Here is a 21105-nt window from a genome sequence, read left to right as displayed (position 1 = left end):
ACATATTTTACACATAAAGGAGGGGGAGGGGGATATGAGATGATGTATGTCATCTTTTTCTGTAAAGGGAACGTAATATTCAAAGCTAATTACATGTTTAATATGTTAGACATGAGATACTATGATCATGGAGGCCCATAATTATAAATTATATGCTAAATCTCACATTATAATTATCTTTCATTATATGAGTGGCATATGTTTAAAAAAAATTTTTTTAATCTTTATTTACTTTTGAGAGAGAGAGAGATAGCGTGTGAGCAGGGGAGGAGCAGAGAGAGAGTGAGACACAGAATCCGAGGCAGGCTCCAGGCTCTGAGCTGTCAGCACAGAGCCCAATGCGGGACTCGAACTCATGAACCATGAGATCATGACCTGAGCCAAAGTCGGATGCTTAACCGACTGAGCCACCCAGGGACCCCAAATGGCAGATGTTTTTAATACCTATCCAAGATCAGTCCGTAGTTATAAGTACGAATCAAGATCTATGGCCTGGCCCTTATTAGCAACATCCTCTGATATTTAATTAAAGTAACCAGGAAAAAAAAGAACTATTGTTCATAAAGGTAGTAGTAAAGCATCAGGTACTCCCTATTTCTAACACTGATGTATTGTCAAGTCCCTGAATGAATGTTTTTCTTTGTCAGAATTTATACATTTGTTGCTATGGTATAAATACAGTTAATAAACTATACTAAATGACCAACATCTTTTCTTTCCAATTTTAGTAACAGATCAAATTATGTTCGTTTATTATGGAGATTCATCAAGAATTGAGGGGAGGGTGGCGATCAAACTGTGCCCTTATGTGTTGTGTAGATTTCTTGAGAGCTGCTTCGAGGGGAGGAATGCCTCTCACCCCTTCTCTTCCAGGAGAGCTGCTCTGGCCTGCTTTATACATCACAGTGGTTCTCAACAGGGAGCAGTTTTGTTTGTATTCTGTTCTGACAGTGTCTGGAAGCCTGTTGCTTATCACCACTGGGGGTGTGGGCTGGGTGATACTGGCATCTACTGGGTAGAGGTCATAGGTGCTGCTAAACAACGGGCAAAGCACAGAATAGCTCCAACAGAATTCTTCCAACAAAGAATTACCAAGCCCCAATTGTCAATATGGCCTCCATCATACAAAAATTTGTTGCAGGCAATCATTCCATGTCTAAACTTGTTGGTAGCCACTGGATTAGAGTACTTTTAGAGGTAAAGTGATGAAAATATGTAGCATTATTTTGCAAATAAATGAAGACAGACTCAATTATTATAGATACGACTTTTTCTTTTTGTTTCTCTTAGCAACAATTGTGCTAAATGAACTCAACTGGACAAGTGCCTTAGATGAAGTTTTCAAAAAAAATCGAGAAGAAGATCCTTCGTTGTTGTGGCAGGTGTTTGGCAGTGCCACGGGCCTGGCCCGATATTATCCAGGTAAGTGCTCAATGACTCAGGAGACATCAAATAAAATTATAAGCACCAGACTTAATATTTCTTGAGAACACTCTGTTACCTTTTCCAGTATTGTAAGAAAAAGATACCACCCTACTTTTATAAGGAAAGAGTGTTCTTCCTTGCATGGCTCTGTATCTACCCAAACCACCCTAAACCACAACACCTTAGGAAGAGCTGGAGCGGTTGGTACCCGGCCTCAGGCCAGGCTGCAGTGACACCGTGATCAGGGTCTGTGGACCTGGAACAAGAGGTTATCATGAATCCTGTAATAATTCTGGGATTCGGGTCCATCCCTCAGCATGGGCAGGGTGTTGAATTACATGAGAGGATGGAATAGAATTTTTAGAAACGAATGAAATATTTCTTTCCAGATTTCAAGTCTGTGTTTTGTTTTCTTTTGTTTAGTGTTTCATTTGTTTTTTAGAGAGAGAGAGCGTGTGTGGGTGTGAGAGCACGAACAGGGAGAGGGGCAGAGAGAGGGGGAGACAGAGGATCCAAAGCTGGCTCTGTGCTGACAGGCTGACAGCAGCAAGCCCAGTGTGGGGCTCGAACTCACAAACCATGAGATCGTGACCTGAGCTGAAGTTGGACGCTCAAACCATTGAGCCACCCAGGCACCCCTCAAGTTTGTGTTTTTATATGAGAAGTGTTGATGCTTTGCGATAATAAGTGAGTATGGATTTGTTAAAATGAGTATGACAGGAAAGAAAATGAAATTTCAAAGAAAATAGAACTACTCTAAGTGTCAAGTTGGATTACTTTTGAAGGTATCTTAGTGATGACATATATTCAATGAAGATCGATATAGTTTACACATTAAAATGAATAAACTTTTTTTAATATCCTTTATTCTTATAAAGGCCAGTGAGGAGAAATAAACCTTTAACAAAAAGGAAAAGTTGATGACTAGTATAGATCTTGGGAACCTATTGAAAAGACTTTAAATGAAATGTCTGTTGGTATTTTTAACTTTGCTGTTTAGAACAAGCTGAGAAGCACAAAATGCATTGTCTATCTCAACGTCATGGCCTGTCGTGGAATACATGCTAGATAATTTGGCTTCAAACAATTGCAGTATATAGAGGACTTCTTGAGACTTGAGTTTTCTAAATATCTTTAACAAATAGAATTATTCATAATAAAAGTTACCACAGTGAGAAGGGTGTGAAATAGAAATTAGCTAACCTCTAGCTTTGTGTGGCAATAACAACGAATAAAAGTATGTGGGCATCTTCAGACTGAATAGCGCTCAAATTATGTGGTAGACATAGAACTTCTGCACGAATGAAAATGGCAGATGGTAAGCTCGGTGATAGTTATTTCTTTTGTAGAAACCCAATGGACGAGGAGAGTCCTTGTTCTTTTTTCAAAGTTGAAGAAAATCATGAGTTAATAAAATGATATTAATATCTAGTAGTATTACCCCACAGGTTGTTAGAATAGTAGAATTGTCTTGTTGTAGAAATGTTCAGTGTAATACAACCCTTCCTAATGCTCTTGAGTTAATTACTCATACATTAAATATCATGCATCGGTAGATTGGAAATTTTAGTATATAAGATCATAAAAATAAAGCAGCACTACTCATAAGCATACTAAGCCTGGTATAATAAACCTTAAAGTTATAACAGTTCTTACAAAACATTTTAAGTATTATTTTGAAATACAGTAGTGAGACACCTGATGACCTATTCAGTAATACATAAAAATAAGAATACATTTATCGTATAGCTTTTAAAATGTATTACCTCATTACAAAATTCCATATATGAGCAATGGAGAGAAAGGTGGGAAAAGAGAGAAAATGAGCGTAATAATGGAAAATCAAGAGCCCGGTACCAGAGGAAAATTGATGATACTGAGAAGGAAAAAAGAGACAAAGTTTCTAAGAGAAATAGGAAAGGGAACTGGCCAGGGGTGGGTGGGTGGGGGGGGGCGGGGAGAGAATGCATAAGAAAGGAGAGAGAAAACCTAGGATCCAGAGGAGGAAGAGGGAAAAATATTTTGTTATGAGCACTTTTCAAAGATGGCTCTTTTTGTAGTAGTGGCTAACCTTTAACTTTACTAATTATCTTCTACGTTCTTTCATTTTATTATTTTTTTCAAGTTTAAAAAAATTTTTTAAATATTTATTTTTGAGAGAGCGAGAGACAGAGTGTGAGCGGGCAAGGGGCAGAGAGAAAGGGAGACGCAGAATCTGAAGCAGGCTCCAGGCTCTGAGCTGTCAGCACAGAGCCTGACATGGGGCTTGAACTCACAGACTGGGAGATCATGACCTGAGGCAAAGTCAGTCACTCAACCCACTGAGCCACGTAGGCACCTCTACATTCTTTCATTTTAAATGTAATCCAGGATAATAGCTTTAATTTTTTCTTACCCCTATTCAAACATTTTTAAATGTGTTGACATCTGTTTGCTTTACCTTGGAAAATATTTTTGAATATTTAGCTGAATCCTTGTGATTTCCCCCCATAATAATAGTTATGGAAGGAATCCCCAGATCTCTTGCAGCACTTAGTTTCAAGCAAAGTTTGCCAGACAAGTTGGTTCACTCACTGACTGATGGATTGAATTCATTTACCTGTTAGAGGAGGTTATTTTTTTTTTTAATTTTTTAATGTTTATTTTTGAGAGAGAGAGGGAGAGAGACAGAGCACGAGTGGGGTAGGAGCAAAAAGGGAGACACAGAATCTGAAACAGGCTCCAGGCTCTGAGCTGTCAGCGCAGAGCCCGATGTGGGGCTCAAACTCACAAACCATGAGATCGTGACCTGAGCCGAAGCCGGATGCTCAACTGACTAAGCCACCCAGGCGCCCCGTTAGAGGAGGTTATTTAAAATTGCTTTGTTGCCTACTATGAAATACACTTGACCTAACTGAAACTTTTGTGAATCTGTTCCTAAGTTCTTTTTGTTTTCTTTTTTATTATCTGTTGGCATACAAAAAGCCACACACACACAATGGGTACATCTTGGTGAGTCTGGAGATAAGTATACACCTCTGATATCGTCACTGTGATCAATATTATAAACCTATCCATCATCTCCAGAAGTCCCCCCCTTATTTATTATTACGGTTTTTGTAATAAGAGGGTTGGCAAATTTTTAAGTGTATAACATAGTATTTTTAACTATAGATGTTATGCTGTACAGAAGATCTCTAGGATTTATTCATTTTAAATAACTGAAACTTTTAATACCTCCCGTTTGCCACTTGCCCCAGCCCCTGGCAACCACCATTCTGCTCTCCTTCTACAGCTTAACTCTTTTCGATTCCTCATGTAAGAGTATCATCTAGTATTGGTCTTTCTGTGTCTGCCTTATTTCACTTAGTTTAATGTCCTTCAGGTTCATATGTGTTGTCACAACTGGCAGAATCCCTCCTTTTCTTTTTTTAAAGCCTGAATGACGTTTTTTAAATATTAATTGTATAATAGAACCAAGTCTCTGTTATCAAGCACATTAAGACACTATTTTTTAAAAATATTTATTTATTTTGAGAGAGAGAGAGAGAGAGAGAGAGAGAGCATGTGCGTACGCACGTCCACAAGCCTGTGTGAGTGGGGGGGGGGGGGGGGCGGGGGACAGAAAGACAATCCAGGCTGTCAACAGAGCCTGATACGGGACTCAAGAGATCATGACGTGAGCCAAAATCAAGACTCAAAAGCTTAACTCACTGAGCCACCCAGGTGCCCCAAGATAATATTATAACTTAAAAGCAACCTAACGTATTTCGGTTGATGCTGACATGTTTTCAACACATTTAACGCTTTTTTCCGAGTGTAAAGACTATTTCTAAGTGAAGCGATTTAAAAAATTTCTTATTAAACCATCCTTTTTTCTCTGATTTTAGCTCTTACCATTTTGAAACAGGCCTGGGTAATGTAGAGTGGCTCATCCTGATGAGTGTCTGTTAAAGTAAAGGTCAAAATAGCCTTTTATATTGTTCATTATCTTACTATGAAAGGAAATAGAATATATGTTACTTTTACTTAATTGGATTTTTATATAACAAGACTTGTACCTCAGACTTAGATCTCCCTAGTAGCTGTGAGATACTGATTGGATCTTCTAAATGTTCTCAGCCTTTATCATCAAATCTGAAAAATATGAACACCGACTCCTCATTTTATTCCCTGAAGGTTGTTGTCAATGAGATAATAAACTGTAAAGTACTTTGGAAGTACAAAACAGTAGGCATTTTCATGAGACTGAATATCAGTTAGAATAATTTGCCTAAATTCATTTTTCTCTTCATGTGAGAAATTGAAGGACATGATTGAGATTACAGTGAGTTGACAAGGAAGATGAAATAGAAATATGGAAGGCGTTGTAAACAAATGACTAAACAAAAGTATCTCGCAGGAACCTCACATGGTGGAATTGGTCTGAAAATGAAGGTTTAGCCTATGACCTTAGTTAAGTCACTTCTCAGTAGGGTTTCCAGGTAAAATAAAAATTGCCCAGTTAATTTTGAATTTCATATAAACAACAAAGAATTTTTTAGTATAGGTGTGCAATATTTGGGAAGTATTTACACTAGAAACGTATCTGATCTTTATTGAAACTCAGATGTAACTGGGTGTCCTATATTTTTTTTAACTAAATCCATCAACCCTCTGTCTCGGGCTTCGAGTCTCTACACTGGTAAGATGAAAAAGTCAGCTTCCACGCTATGTTGCAGAATTGTGAGGATCAAACAAGATCTATTTCATATGTATATATTTAGCTCTTTTTCAATGTTTATTTACCTTGGGGAGAGAGAGAGAGAGAGAGAACGATTGCGAGCAGGGGAGGGGCAGAGAGAGAGGGACACACAGAATCCCAAGCAGGGTCCAGGCTCCGAGCCTTCAGCAAGGAGCCAGACGCGGGGCCCAAACTCACAAGCCGTGAGGTCATGACCTGAGCCAAAGTCGGACGCTTAACTGACTGAGCCACCTAGGCACCCTTTCCTATATTAATCTAAGTGTAGAAATTTTATATTTGTAAAAAAATGTGTCAACTATCTTTTTTTACAAATTTTTGCCACAATTATTGGAAATAATGTGTTATTATAATAGTAATTGAAAATAAAGCAATTATTGAAAATAATTCAGATACTAGGACCCTCTGATTCACAATATAGTCTAAAAAAATTCTCTTGTTCAGTATTGAGATGTAATTTAGAGCAGAGCTACTTGGTGTGAGAGGGTTAAGCAAGTACATTCTACCAATATAGCCAGGGGATAACACTTCTATCACTTGATGTGGTGGTCACCTTTGCAAAACACCCACAGACTTCAGCAAAAAGGCAGGAGCACAATAAAGTATAAATTGTAGAATTGTTAAAAGAGGAAAATAATTAAGTATGCTTTTTAGCAAATTGCCTACATATAGGAGAAAGTCAGTGATGGTCAGCTAGTCTCATTAGTCCTACTTATCAGGTTATTTAAATGACATGGAAAAACTACTGGCTCCAAATAAAGAACTTTCTAGAGCTGACATAATATAAAGGCACCTCTGTAGTTCTGAAAAGTAGTTTGGTTAGTAATTAGTGGAGGGTTGAACTCGGACATCTGTCCTTGAACTGAATATCCATAAATTCTGTTTTCTAATTTGGTTGATGTGTAAGGAAATAAACTGTAAGAATGATTCTGTGTATCTTTTTCTTCTCTTTCTTCTCCTACTCTCACTCCTCCACCCCCTCCCTTCCTCCTCTTTCATATCTCCAACTTAGAAGGTAGATAAGCTGTGTAATCATATGAGGAGCACTATACTAGGTGAATCTCACTCCCTCACTCAATTTGTGTGAAAAGTGCCATCAGCCTCGTTGTGTACTTTGGCTAAGTCATGTTGCGTCTCTGAGCCTATTTCTTCACCAGTTACTTGGGATGGTTGAAGGTGATTTCCAGTGCAGACACTAACATTATCTCCTTATCTGTTGAGGCCTTTGGCATTTGCTAAGTCCACAGTCTTTGTTCTGTGGGGTAAAAAGAGTGACTTGACCTAGTCGTACAACTAGCTTCTTGGCATAGCTGAAGCCACCCATGTCTAGTGACATCTTCACTGAGTATGTGCTCACTGGCAAATCAGCTTAATTCATGAGTGCTTTCCTTTAAAAGTTCTTAATTGATTTGGATAAATTAACTTTAAAGCTAATAAACTGCTTTCAAGAGCTATCAACATTGTGAATTTTTACCCATCATAAAAACGTAGGTACAAATTATTCATTTACCTGTTAGTATCTCCTGAAATTGTTCTAATTCCTGATGTAAGTGGGATTGTAATTAGGAGTTAGTGGCTCACTGAAATGCCAATGGAGGCAATACTTACTCTTTTTTTTTTTTTTTTAGATAATTCGTTGTATTTGCAAAAAAAAAAAAAAAAAAACCGGGGAGAGAGAGAGATAAACTAAAAATCTACTCATTTGGGGGCGCCTGAGTGGCTCAGTCAGTCGGGCATCCGACTTTGGCTCAGGTCACGATTTTGCAGTTCACAAGTTCGAGCCCCACATCCGGCTCTGTGCTGACAGCTCAGAGCCTGGAACCTGCTTCAGATTCTGTCTCTCCCTCTCTCTCTGCTCCTCCCCCCACTCATGCTCTCTCTGTCTCTCTCTCAGAAATAAATGAATGTTAAAATTTTTTTTAAAAAATCTACTCATTTTCATATGACATTTTCTTAATGTCTTATTAAACACATGTTCTTTCTCTTCCCTCCATCATTTGTTCACAGCAAAACCATGGGATTACAGTAATGGGACCTATTATAGGTTCAGTGCGTGTTAAACATACCTCTGGGAGAAGACTCTTTGTTGTTATATCTGCGTAGATTTTTGCCAGAATGCAATGCAAAAGAACTTGTGTATGAAGTATATGGATGGTCAGTTGTCCCTGCGTTGCTTACTCCTTTGAGAAAAATAGCTCAAAAATATTTTAAGCATCAAATAGCAGCTGACAGTGTAGTCCAAAGAATACTTGTTTTCTTTTTGGTTAATTATGAAGGTGGCATTTGATAGGTTTCTGGCCAATTTGAGGAAAATGGGATAGCATTGGAGCCTTGACATTTATAGTATTTATAGAAGTCCTGCTTTCCATGAGCAATTATCTTTTTCAAAATTCCTTTTTTTTTTTTTACTTTTTTACTTTGATATTTGTGAATGGAAGTAGGGTTTAACTAAATGTATTATGTTTGCTGATGACTATATAAACAAACTTTAAATGTTTATTTATTTATTTATTTTTTTTTCAACGTTTTTTTTTTTTATATTTATTTTTGGGACAGAGAGAGACAGAGCATGAACGGGGGAGGGGCAGAGAGAGACGGAGACACAGAATCGGAAACAGGCTCCAGGCTCTGAGCCATCAGCCCAGAGCCTGACGCGGGGCTCGAACTCACGGACCGCGAGATTGTGACCTGGCTGAAGTCGGACGCTTAACCGACTGCGCCACCCAGGCGCCCCTATGTTTATTTATTTTTGACAGAGAGAGCGCACCCGCATGTGCACAAGTGGGGGGCGGGACAGAGAGAGAGGGAGACACAGAATCCGAAGGAGACTCCAGGCTGATGGCTCAGAGCCTGATGAGGGACTGGAGCCCATGAACCAGGAGAACATGAACTGAACTAAGTCGGATGCTTAACCGACTGAGCTACCCAGGCACCTCTGTATAAACAAATTTTAAATGGAAGTGACTACACTATTTTTTTTTCATGCTAATAGTTATTAAAATCCAGTGTATGAGGAATATAACCAACTACAAAAAAAAATTTGATTTTACACTATGGAAGTTTTTTTTTTACTTAAGTCAGGGAGTATCAATCAGTTGTATAGATGGGGGCTGATAGGGAAGCTTCACAAATAAGGGGTTTTAATTCCTGTTAAATTCCTGTTTTAATTCTCTGTCATCGGAATACAGCCTCAGCCTCAGGCCCACCAGTGTTAATTGTGCTCTTTTTTAAGGGACAATGTTTAATGTTTTTTTTATTCCTTTTTCTCTTTCTTTCTTTCTTTCTTTCTTTCTTTCTTTCTTTCTTTCTTTTTTTCCTTTTTTTTTTTTTTTTTTTTTTTTTAGAGAGAGACAGAGAATCCCCCAAGCAGGCTCCACACTGTCAGCACAGAGGTCCCATGCAGGGCTCAAACTCACATACTGTGTGATCATGACCTGAGACAAAATCAAGAGCTGGACACTTAACTAACTGAGCCACCCAGGTGCCCCCTCCCTCTTTTTAGTTGTACTTGCTGGACTTTACATAGAACCTTTCCCCTTGTGGGACGTTGGCCAGAATTCAGTGGTCTCATGGATACACTTACCTTCAAGATGGTCATGTAGGCAGCTAAAAAGCAGAAGCTGTACAAGGTAAGAAAGGAAAAGGTACTGGGGACAAAAACATTTCTGATACGGTTACTCTTTGCAAATGTGTGTTTTAAAAGACTGAGTCGTTTCTGATCTGTAGGAAGTTTTAATTCAACTAGGAAGTCAAAATTTATACATCTTGAAATTTCGATTACAGTACAAATCATTAAATGATTAAATGCCAAATAAATTAGAGCAGCTGTAACAATAGATTGCCTGTAGGAGTTCGGAAAAAGACAAGGTAATTATTGACTAGAGTTATGGACTAGGTTTGGTTTATGAACTACGGACTGAAAAATCAAGTTGAAGAAGACAAGGCAAAGGCTAATTAGAAGGAAAAAAGACACAAAGTGAAAAACAAGGAAATGAACAAGTGTTGTCAGAGGCTAGCAAGCCTAGTTAATCTAATAGTTTGTCACAGAAGAAGAATGATATTAAATCAAAAGGTTTATTAATGGCAAATTATGTGGCCCTGAATGTCAGAATAGTTTGTCTGGGATTTAATGTGTGGGAAAATAGCAGAGACATTGTGAGCAGTGGAATACTATAGGTAAAGCAGTGTTTATTCTGATTGGAAGGAGAAACACTCAGTTTTTTGTGGTGAGAACATTGAAGATGCAGTTTCTTAGTGACTTCCAAGTATATATTATTATCTATAATCATCATTTTGTACATTAGATCCCCAGAATTTCTTCATCTTCTTATTGGAAATTTGACCCTTTGACCAACATCTCCCCATTTTTCCTGCCACTCCCCCCTCCCAAGCCTCTGGCAGTTCTCTCTGTGAGCTTGGCTTCTTCACATATAAATGAGATCATATAGCATTTGTCTTTCTTTGTATGAATTTTTTCACTTAGCATAACACCATCATACAAGTGTATCAAATTACCACACTGTTGTCTCTGAATTATATGTCAATAAAAAAGAATAAATGAGTTTAGTGGTGAACATAAGGTGTAAGTTGACTATAATTTTTAGTTTGAGTGGAGGTGAGAACATTGGCACAGGGTGCTGAAATAAAATACCACAAGTATTTTTATTTGGGGAGTACAGTGGTAAGTTTGATTTAGAACAGTAAAATACAGGTGCTCACACACACACACTAATATTGTGAAATTCTTGGGGCACCTAGGTGGCTTAGTCTTTTAAGGGTCCAACTCTTGATTTCAGCTCAGGTCATGATCTCAGTTTCATGAGATCGAGGCCTGTGTCCTTGCTGACAGCTAACAGCTCAGAGCCTGCTTTGGATTCTCTCTCTCTCTGTCTCTCTCTCTCTCTCTCTGCTCCTCCCCTGCTCATGCTCCCTGCTCTCTCTCAAAATGAATAAAAATAAACTTAAAAAAAATACTATTTTGAAATTCTCAAATGACCCTCATTTATAGAGATGATTCAGTAGCCTTATTTTTGTTGCCTTTTGTACAACCTCATCTCGTAACTAAAACTGTCTTATTTTTCACAGATACGGGTTGTAATACTTTTTCGCTTTGTAATCACCTATGGATCCAGTCATGCTTAAATTCATTAAGTGATTTGTTTTATTGTTGACAGGAAAGAGTGGTTAAATAGGATGCTAATATGAAAATGGAGACTGATTGGATGTGGACAACACTACATATGAAATGTGTGAATAAGTATTACTAAAAAGCTTCAGTTCTTTTTAACTTCTAAAAGATCTCTCTCATTCTGTTCCTTTTTCTTTTAAATTTCTATACCTTATGCCTTCCATTTTCATACACATAGAAACATCTTTGCTACGTAGTTCATTTTATGTTCACTCTATTTTATTGATAAAAATTAATATATTTGTCAAAAATTCACATACTTTTTTAAGCACTTCTCTTAGGTGTACCAAATTAAAAAAAAAAAAGCTTAAAATACATCACCAACATTAAGATTTTTGATTTACATAAACAGGCAACTTGTTCTTGTAGAATCACGATTTATTTTTTTTATTTTATGAATATATCAATATTACCCAATTGGATTTGTTAAGCTTACAAAATGGGAAACTTTTTCTCCATCCAAGTTCACATTTTTCTGTATGTAGTACATATCTGAAATCATTTTTCAGTAAATCCTGATGTTTTTCTCGATAGAACTTACTGTTTTCGAGCGAATTTCTGAGCTATAGCTAATAACTACTGTTGGGACAGCTGAATGATTAAGTCTTTGTGTACCATTTACTTTCTTGAATATTCCACTCCCACCTCTTAATTTATCCTTGCTCTCTGCTGCTCCTGCTGACAAATAGTCCTTTATGTTAAATGAAAATGTTTTATGTAGGTTACCTGGCATCTGTAGAATTACCAGCAAAAATCACTTTGTAATAAGTGCTTTTATTTTAGAACTGCAGTGACTTATCCTTGGCTATAATACATTGTATCTGTATGTGAGCTACTGCTGGCTGTCTCTAAGTGAGAGAAATGTCCTGGGCATATTACCGTGGTGACATCAAAGGCACACTGGAGCCAAAATAGTGATACCATCTGAATGTCAAGTCTCATTGCTCAGAAACTAAATTAAAATCCTAAACTGTTTCATTAATGAGTCAATACAGTCAAGTATGGGTTGGAAGGGGAAAACGTGGTGAGAACAAGCAAGAGTCCTGTTTCTGAAGAAACAAGGTATCCCAAGAATTCACATACTAACAACAGTGGATTTTGCTCTGGAGGACCTCACAGGTGAGAGAGAAAGTTATAAACATGTTAAATTAAAATGCATTGCAAAGAGATAGCTGATAAATTTTTCAACAAGTTATCTGGATCATTCAAAGACGCTAACCCAATCTCCGTCTCCAGTTTTACTTACTACGCAGTTGAGTCTTGATCATGCACTGTTAGGTTGCCCTTTTTTCTCCTTTTGTGTGTTTAATCTTTATTTTAGTTTCTACAATCTACCTCTTCATTCTCTTTGGGCTTTGATGCTAGAACTTCATCTCTGGTCATGTGCGTCTTATCAATCATTTAAAACAGAATATAAGCACCACCTTTCACATGAAGGCTTTCCCAAAAGCCCTCTTTCTTTACTTTGTTCTCTCAGAGAACTTGTTTTTTGTCTATGTTATAACAGCTATTAAATTTTATCTTACTTCGGAATTTATTTTGCATATGTTTTAAAAGGTATTGCGGTGCCAGTAATAGAGATGGCTGTGTGGCTAGGTGTATACTCCCCACATCACCTAACACAGAGCCTTGTGTATCATGAATAGTATTTGTGAAATTAAGCTGGATAAACAGGTTGAGAGGACAGGTACTAGGACTGAAAAACAAGTGTCAGAATAGAACTTAAGAGACTTTAGTTTCTAAATAAAATGAAACAAAGACAAGAGACAGATGGAAAGTGGCAAGAAGCATAGTGTTGCAATTATCCAGGCCCCTGCCTGTACACCTTTCTCACCCTACTCTCTTAACCTAAGCCAGTGTTCTATAAAGGGTTTCTGGGGTGACCTCAGGTAGTCAGTTTTTAGATTCCCAGGCAATTTTATTGACAGCAGCCTGCATCATTGGGGAGGGAGTAGGATGGGGAAATGGTATGACATTTCGAGCTGTAGTCCTAGGGTTAGTGCTAGGAATGTGTTTGTAAGCAGTTAAAATCTAAGCACATCTTAAAATAATCTATTTTATTTTTTAAAAGAGATTGTCCGTTCTTTTTTTTTTTTTTTTATTAGAGAGTGAGAGCAGAGAGAGGTAGAGAGAGAGAGGGAGAATCTCAAGTAGGCTCCACGCTGAGCTCAATCCCATGACCCTTGGGATCATGATCTGAACTGAAATCACAAGTTAAACACTCAACCAACTGAGCCACCCAGGCACCTCTATAATAATCTGTTTTAAAAATCCCTCTATAATAAGCACGTCCAGGGACTCAGTGATACTGTTTTTCTGATATCCACAATGGATTGCTTATTACATGCCAACTCAATTCTAAGTGTTGGTGTGTGTATATCATTGAATCTTAACTCTAACCCTTGGAAGTGGGAAATAGGAATTATTATTCTCATTTTATTGACAACAGGTTAAGTACTTTAGCCAGTGAAAAATCTAGGTAGACTAGCTGCAAAACTCATTTGTGAAGTTCTACATTAGGCTGTTTCCAATCAGCCAAGGCTATTGTAAAGAGAAGATAAAAGGATGAACTCTTCCTCTGATTACTAGAATTAACTGGATTCTAGTAATATAAATATTATAAAGCTATAAGCAGTGTCCCCAAAGGCAAAATGATGCTCTCCTAAGAAGATAGAGGAATGTAAGAAAAAACAGTGCAAGTTTCAAACACTCTATGAAGCTTTTACTTCCCATATGTTCTCTGGGCTTTAAAACTTGACTGAGATCTGGGGCACCTGGGTGGCTCATTCAGTTCACGGTCTGCACTGTCAGCACGGAGGATGCTTGGGAATCAATCAGTACCTCTCTCTCTCTCCCTATCTCTCTAAATAAATAAATCAATAAATACTCTTAAAAATAAAACAAAAACTTGACTCAGGTCTGTGTAACCAGGAAAAGTTCTAACCAGTCACATGATTGATTCAGTTACTTAAACAATGGCTAACATGACAGAGATTATACATATTTGTCTCAGGTAAAACTCTTACCCAATAGGTAGATTAGTTGGTTAAGTTACCCTAACCAACCCTAGGGGTCCGTGAGGTCTTCAGCAACTGTGGTTCCATCTGTGTGCCATTCCTTCAGTTATTGTCCTCATCTGTATGACCCTAACTGGACCAACAGGACCATAGTCACGGTTCAGATGAAAAAGGGAAAATTTAGTGGAAGACAAACAGCTTGACCAAAACGTTGTACATCAGTCACTTCTCACATGCTGTTGAATTTCATCACGTGGCCCCATTGTGGCAATAGAGACTGAGAAATACAGTCTCTAGTAGGTAATCACCTAAAACTTAGGGGGTACTGTTATTAGGATGGAGAAAAAAAAAAAAGTGTCGTAACGTCCTGTCACAGGCTGTTTCTCGGGTAATCCGAGTATCTGTGCACACATTTTTTTCCCACACATAGCACGCACTCACCATCTTTGTGTAGAACATGATCCAGTCCCACCCAACAAGTTAGTAAATCCAGATAAAAATCCACGATCTCTGATAATGTGCATTTCTCTCCATCACGTGGATGTGACTATGTGACTTTTCCTAATTTAACTGTCATACAGCAGAATACCAGTTACTTTCTCTGCCCTATTGCCATTATTACCCACGTTTCTTAAATGTAATGATACTGTCTCCTGGATGACCAGAATAAAAATTGCCATTTGAAGAAAGATAGAAAATACAGAGCACTCACAGCTCTGTGGTATGTATGTATTACAGTTCCTCAAGTAAGAAACAAAGATTGCTTACTCTTGGATAAAGAGAAATTTTTGGTTAACTCAGCTGCTTGCTCCTGGTAGTATTCTGTGGGAGGAACCCTTCTGTCTATAACCATCTCTGCCACATCTGAAGAAGGATGTGCCTGGGGCTAAACAGCTTTCCTATCTTGTTTATGCAGCAGGTTTAGAGCCCCAAAATCACTTTTCAGCTTCACAACAATGACCACATTTGTGCAGACTGGGCTTGTGATTTCCTTGGTAACAAAAACAACCTCAAAAACAACATGGAATTGTTTTCTACTCACTTTATTCCGGTGAGTTTCTTGTACAAGCAATCCCAGTTCTAAGGTTTAGTCTGGAAATTGTTCTTAAGTCCAACATCTTTTAAGGATTTACGGGGTTCTGAATTTAGCCCTTCCTCCTGTGTCTCATTTTAAAGGTGGCTTACTTGAAACATTGCTGAAAACAGAAAATTTGATGTTACTCCTGATTTAGTCGTCCATCTGTACCAAAGGCCAAGGCTGCCAGCCACCTACCAGAGTTAGGTACCTGCATTGCATTGTGAAATTTTGCTTTTGGAAATGGGTGCCTACCCAGAGAGTCTACTTGTCAGACCTCCTCTGTATCTATGCGGCACCAGCAGTACATGAGTGCAAGTCACAGCCTGAGATTGTGACTTGAGCATGCCTTCTCCACGCTTCCTAAGTGACTTGGAAACCAAGTGCTCAAGAAGGCAAAAGCATCCCCAGCTATAGGTCATTGAATAACATCTTGAAGTGGAATCTCTGCCTCTGAGGCTAGTAATACTTTACTTAGACTGTTATGTGAGTGGAAATAAACTGTGCCGATAAGCAGAAGATTTGAAATGTTCATTAAGTTATTTTGTGTTACCGTAACTGAGAGAGAATCCTTTTTCCATGTTTTGGGTATTTCCTAGATTTTAAGTTTTACTGGAGAGCAGAGCATGTCTCATAACTCAGAATCTGGAAAGGCCAGCTATTTGCCTTTCTAGATTCTCTGGCATCTCTGTGTGGGTCAGTAACCCTCACTCTGATAATGAGACTCATCCTGGATTTTGATGTGAGAGCCATGATATGAATTAGGGAATGTGGAGATTCCTTCTAAGACAGTAGTATTTGGGCAGCAACATTCAGATTCTTGGAAATTTTGCGAGCTACACAGCTCCCTCTTGCTGAATTAATTCTGGCTTAAAAACAGTCCAAATTTGTTATCATAGTTTACAAGTTAGAGCCGTTGAGAGTAATCCATAAAAGGTGATTAAGGCAAGCTTAAAATAATGATCCACATAATACCAACTAGATCCAGCCAGTAGGACCAGGGTGGGTTTAAAGGTATTTTTGAGTATGTGAAGTTTACTTTTTTCATTTCATGTGATCGAAAATGTGACATCTGTTAGAATTGGAAAAATGCATCTGAACTTGTTAATTGGAAATCCAATTAGCTATCATTTGAAATGGTGTATCTACCAAGAGAATTAGCCCTCAATTCATCATTATGGGCTATATTATTTCCTAGCAGCTGAAATGAAAAACCACACTCTCATATTATTTTTGGAGTGTATTAACTAGAAACTGGCTCTACTTTCTCAGGAATATTTCTCTAAGATTTATTTCAGTATTCTGAGTAATTGTACACTTAAATACCTTTTAAAATCAGTGATTCAGTAACCAGCATAACACACTCTAAATATCATGTGAAATGGAATTGTAGTCTAGTAGATTTGTCAAAGACATCCCCTAGTTCATTTTTGATTGGAGAAAACATTAATGATGACATTCAGGAAAATGTCCCCTTTTTGGACTCGACTCCTTTCTCCTGTCTTCCCAAAATTTTAGTGGAAAGCAAGAGAGACATGTAAAATGAATACCATTGTGCTTTTTACAGGGACTTTAGAAGCTCCAATTTCCTCTCAAAACAGGTGGCTTTCATTATGCATCATTAAGAAACTGATTATTTCCGGGAATTTCAGTATATGGTTATTATCCTTTTTACTATTTGACCTTCCATAATTCTAAGCCTCTATAAATAATGTACCACTTAAATGCCACAATGGATTTTACAATGAATTAATTAGTAATATCACAGAAAAAAGCACGATGTTTAATTTTACCATAATATAAATATCCTAATTTGGTATAATAAAGGGTTATTTCCTAATAGTAAATATCTCAGAAGACTTGTAAGAGAATACTATTAATATTTTTAAATATAGACCATATTAAAATGTAATGGGCTGCCTCATACTGTAAATTGCAAACCTTTTATCTGTCTTTAAAGAAAAATCTCAATTTTATGGAGCATTGTACTACATATTACATATCACAGTTAATTTCAATTAGCAGTTACAGTGAAAGCAGAAATTCTAGATGTCATCGGCAAAGAATTCAGAAGTCGAAGTTATACCTGACTTTCAAATACCGTTTCATTAAGTCACTTATCAAATTCATTATTTAACCACTTCCAACTCATGGTGGTTGTTGTGGCCTTTTTCTCCCTTCTGTTTTCTCACCCAATCATTTGTAACAGGCAGAATCCAATCAGGAGAGAGAAAACAGTATTTTGAATGGGAAAGTTAGTTTTTTTTTTTATTTTTTAAGTTATTTATTTATTTATTTATTTATTTATTTATTTATTTTTAAAGAATTGTTACTTATAACAGGGATTGGAGTCATAGGGGATTAGCTAGAAGTAGAGATTACTCTGAATAATACAGGAATACCAGGTATAGTATTACTTAATGTAATATGTAAGAACAGCTACCCCTAGATTTGGGATAGAGAGCCCAAGGAAGCAACCTCAGTCTCAGTGCCTCTGGACCGAGATCCAGATCTTCTTATAGAAGACATAGTCACCGCCCACCAAATGACCGAAAAGTTGCTACAGTGTCACACTGGAATGGTTTGCTGATAATTCACCCTGTATGGTTCTAAATGTGTCATCGAAGGCACTCCATTACAGAAATCGTCAGGGGGTGCTGCTGGCCACTTGTTTGCTGGAGAACATGCAGGAGCCAGAAATCAGGAGAGCTTCATAGGTCCCAAGAGCCTTTGAGGAAACAAATCAGCAGCAGGAAGCAAAATCCCCTTTCTCATTGAGTGTCTCTCTTTCATCTTCTGCTGACAAAGCTTAAAATTGAGTTCATTGATAAAAGAAAAATATTTAAAGAGCCCAGATCCGGTTTTATAGAGTAAGATAAATGGGTGAATTTAAATCTGAGAGGCAATAAATGTATAACCAGCACAGCATTGTACTGAAAGGATATCATTCATTTAAATTTGTAGTTACCACGATGACCCTCAGCTTGGGGAGTCACATATTATAGAGGAATACTTGAAAATGAACTGGCATGTCTCCCAGCATGCTTATTGCTTTATTCCAGTGCTACCACAAAAAGAAAAACAAAGTGAAATGTGATCTCAGTGGCTTCAAGTTTTTGCAAGTGCAGATTGCAAGAATGAAAGTAAACTTATCATTTCAGTTGCATTGACTACATCGTAAATGGTTGTTAGAGTAGTGCTATATTTAAACTGATTGATAGAAGTCATTTTCTAATATAGTCGCCCAGGAGAAAGAAATTTCTTAGTCAAGGAAAGACTGAGAAGTATGTTTTTTTGTTTGTCTTGTTTTGTTTTTTTTTACATATCCTGATTGGCCATATTATCTTGTTTGGCTAATAAACCTGATTCACAGTCAAGTTTGTCATAATTTCCATAGTTTTAAATAAAGATGAGGGCAAAATAGATTCGAGGGCATAAGTCATGTACAATAGAAATTTTCATAAGAGTCATGTCTTCAAGGAGAGGACCTCTTCAGCATAAAATTGTCATCTGATTTATTAGCGTTTATTATTCTCCATTAGGTCTAAGTTGTGTGTGTGTAAAGCATTTAAGTTTAATTAAAGTACAGACTTAGAGTAAGTATAAATTAATTATAGGTAAAAAATCAATGCAGTTAGACAATGTTTCTTTTTCTTCTGACAGCTGCAAAATGGTAAAGTCTCCGAAACTAGCAGAAGATTCTTGAATTTTACCTGAATCAATCAAATAAATTTAAGGAAAATAGTTTTTCATGGATTTATTTTAATTCTCATTTAACCTTTTAATTATAATCTCAAACATTCTGGCCATTATCAAATATGTGAGTAATAAGGTTAAAAATTTATGCTCTTGGGGCGCCTGGGTGGCGCAGCCGGTTAAGCGTCCGACATCAGCCAGGTCACGATCTCACGGTCCGTGAGTTCGAGCCCCGCGTCAGGCTCTGGGCTGATGGCTCAGAGCCTGGAGCCTGTTTCCGATTCTGTGTCTCCCTCTCTCTCTGCCCCTCCCCCGCTCATGCTCTGTCTGTCTCTGTCCCAAAAATAAATAAACGTTGAAAAAAAAAAAATTTATGCTCTTGGGGTGCCTGGGTGGCTCAGTTGGTTAAGTGTCCGACTTCAATCCAGGTCATGATCTTGTGAGTTCGAACTCCGTGTTGGGCTCTGCGCTGACAGCTCAGAGCCTGGAACCTTCAGAATTTGTGTCTCCCCCTATCTCTGCCTCTGTCCCGCTCATGTTTGCTCACTCTCTCTCTCTCTCTCTCTCAAAAATAAAATAAACATCAAAAAATATATTTAAAAAATTATGCTATTATATAAATAACAATACAGGAAAAACAACTATCTTTTATAGATCAAGATAGTATAGCATTGAATGAAAATATAAAGATCAAATAATTGGAAGTACAGTTCCATCTGTGGCAAATAATTTTTCTTTTAAGGTAAATTTTTGTGTTAGTAGAGGAGAAATAAAATGTATAACCTCTGGACACATGGTAAACATGTAAGTTACATCCAGGAAATCCCTTTGTCTACAAGTTATTTATGAAATAATGTGAAAAAGGAAAATTGACATGTTAACTTTAATATTGCTGTGTTGTTTTCCATTTTAAAAAAGACTAAGGGCATAAGGATTGTATCTCTCATTTTAACATTGCTCATAACATTTAAGAGTGGACAGTGTGAAAGGTGTTTTGCGACTTTTCAAAATATCTTTTAGATGATAGCTAATATTTTGATTTAATTTTTCTGTTTTTAATTTAATTTCTCTCTTTTAGCTTCTCCATGGGTTGATAACAGTAGAACTCCAAACAAGATTGATCTTTATGATGTACGCAGAAGACCATGGTAAGGATTTTTAGGTAGTCATGGAAAGATGACCTAGACAAAAGAAGGTTACACTTGTTGCATGTGAAAAAGTTGAATCTTTCCATTTTAAAATGAATGAATATTGTCTAATTGTTTTACAGAGCTCTGGTGTATTTTTTTTTTCTCTTCTAATAAGTAAATACAGTGAAAGCTCAATGAAGATGAGTTCAAATGAGCAACAATAATGAAAAGTGTTTAAATGATTTCAAATGGACTAGTTTTAAGTTTTACATTCAATGTTGTCTCTAAATCTCTTTTAGCTGGTGGGGATTTTCTATTGAAAAGCACTCAGCTTACTTGGAGTAGAGCTCTAACGAAGTGTCTAGATAGAGTAGAAGGTAGATTGCTTCTGGCAGTGAACTAATGAGAACTGGTCCCAAGGTAAAAGCTGCCCCTAGTTATGGTCACATAGCTTAGGTTTCATTTTCACAAAAGGAAGCCTTTTTTGTTCCTCACTAAAGCAACTCATTCTCCTAACGTGTATCTCAAAAAATACCCAATAACTCATAATTGCATTCCCTGGGAAACAACTATTAAACTTGTGCATCTTATTTCTATTTTTTAAAAGTGTTATTTAATGTGTGGACATATCTTTTTTTGTGAGTTCACATTTTATACAATAAATTGCATCGTAATCTTTCATATCAATACCTATAAGTGCTTACACACAAGAGACATGCTTAACATTGTTAAAAATCCTTTATTATTGGTTATTTAGATTATTGCTAACTTCTTTCTAGCATTTAAACAAATTCCAAGATGCACAATAGTTGATTCAAAGAAATTCATTTAAGACTTTTAAAATGTCCTGTTAA

General features: G+C 37.2%; 1 protein-coding gene across 1 annotated transcript in view; it reads left to right on the top strand.

Moving 5' to 3' along the window:
* CACNA2D1 (calcium voltage-gated channel auxiliary subunit alpha2delta 1) overlaps positions 1-21105 on the top strand; it is a 494736-nt gene that overhangs the window by 353390 nt on the left and 120241 nt on the right. The window contains 2 exon segments of the mRNA XM_030307860.1: positions 1291-1422; positions 20200-20269. Coding sequence (XP_030163720.1) covers positions 1291-1422; positions 20200-20269 — 202 coding nt within the window.

The sequence above is a fragment of the Lynx canadensis genome, chromosome A2 (assembly GCF_007474595.2).
Source record: "Lynx canadensis isolate LIC74 chromosome A2, mLynCan4.pri.v2, whole genome shotgun sequence".
NCBI classification, from domain to species: Eukaryota; Metazoa; Chordata; class Mammalia; order Carnivora; family Felidae; genus Lynx; species Lynx canadensis.
Note: the sequence above shows the minus strand (reverse complement) of the source record. Positions and strands in the feature narration are given on the sequence as shown.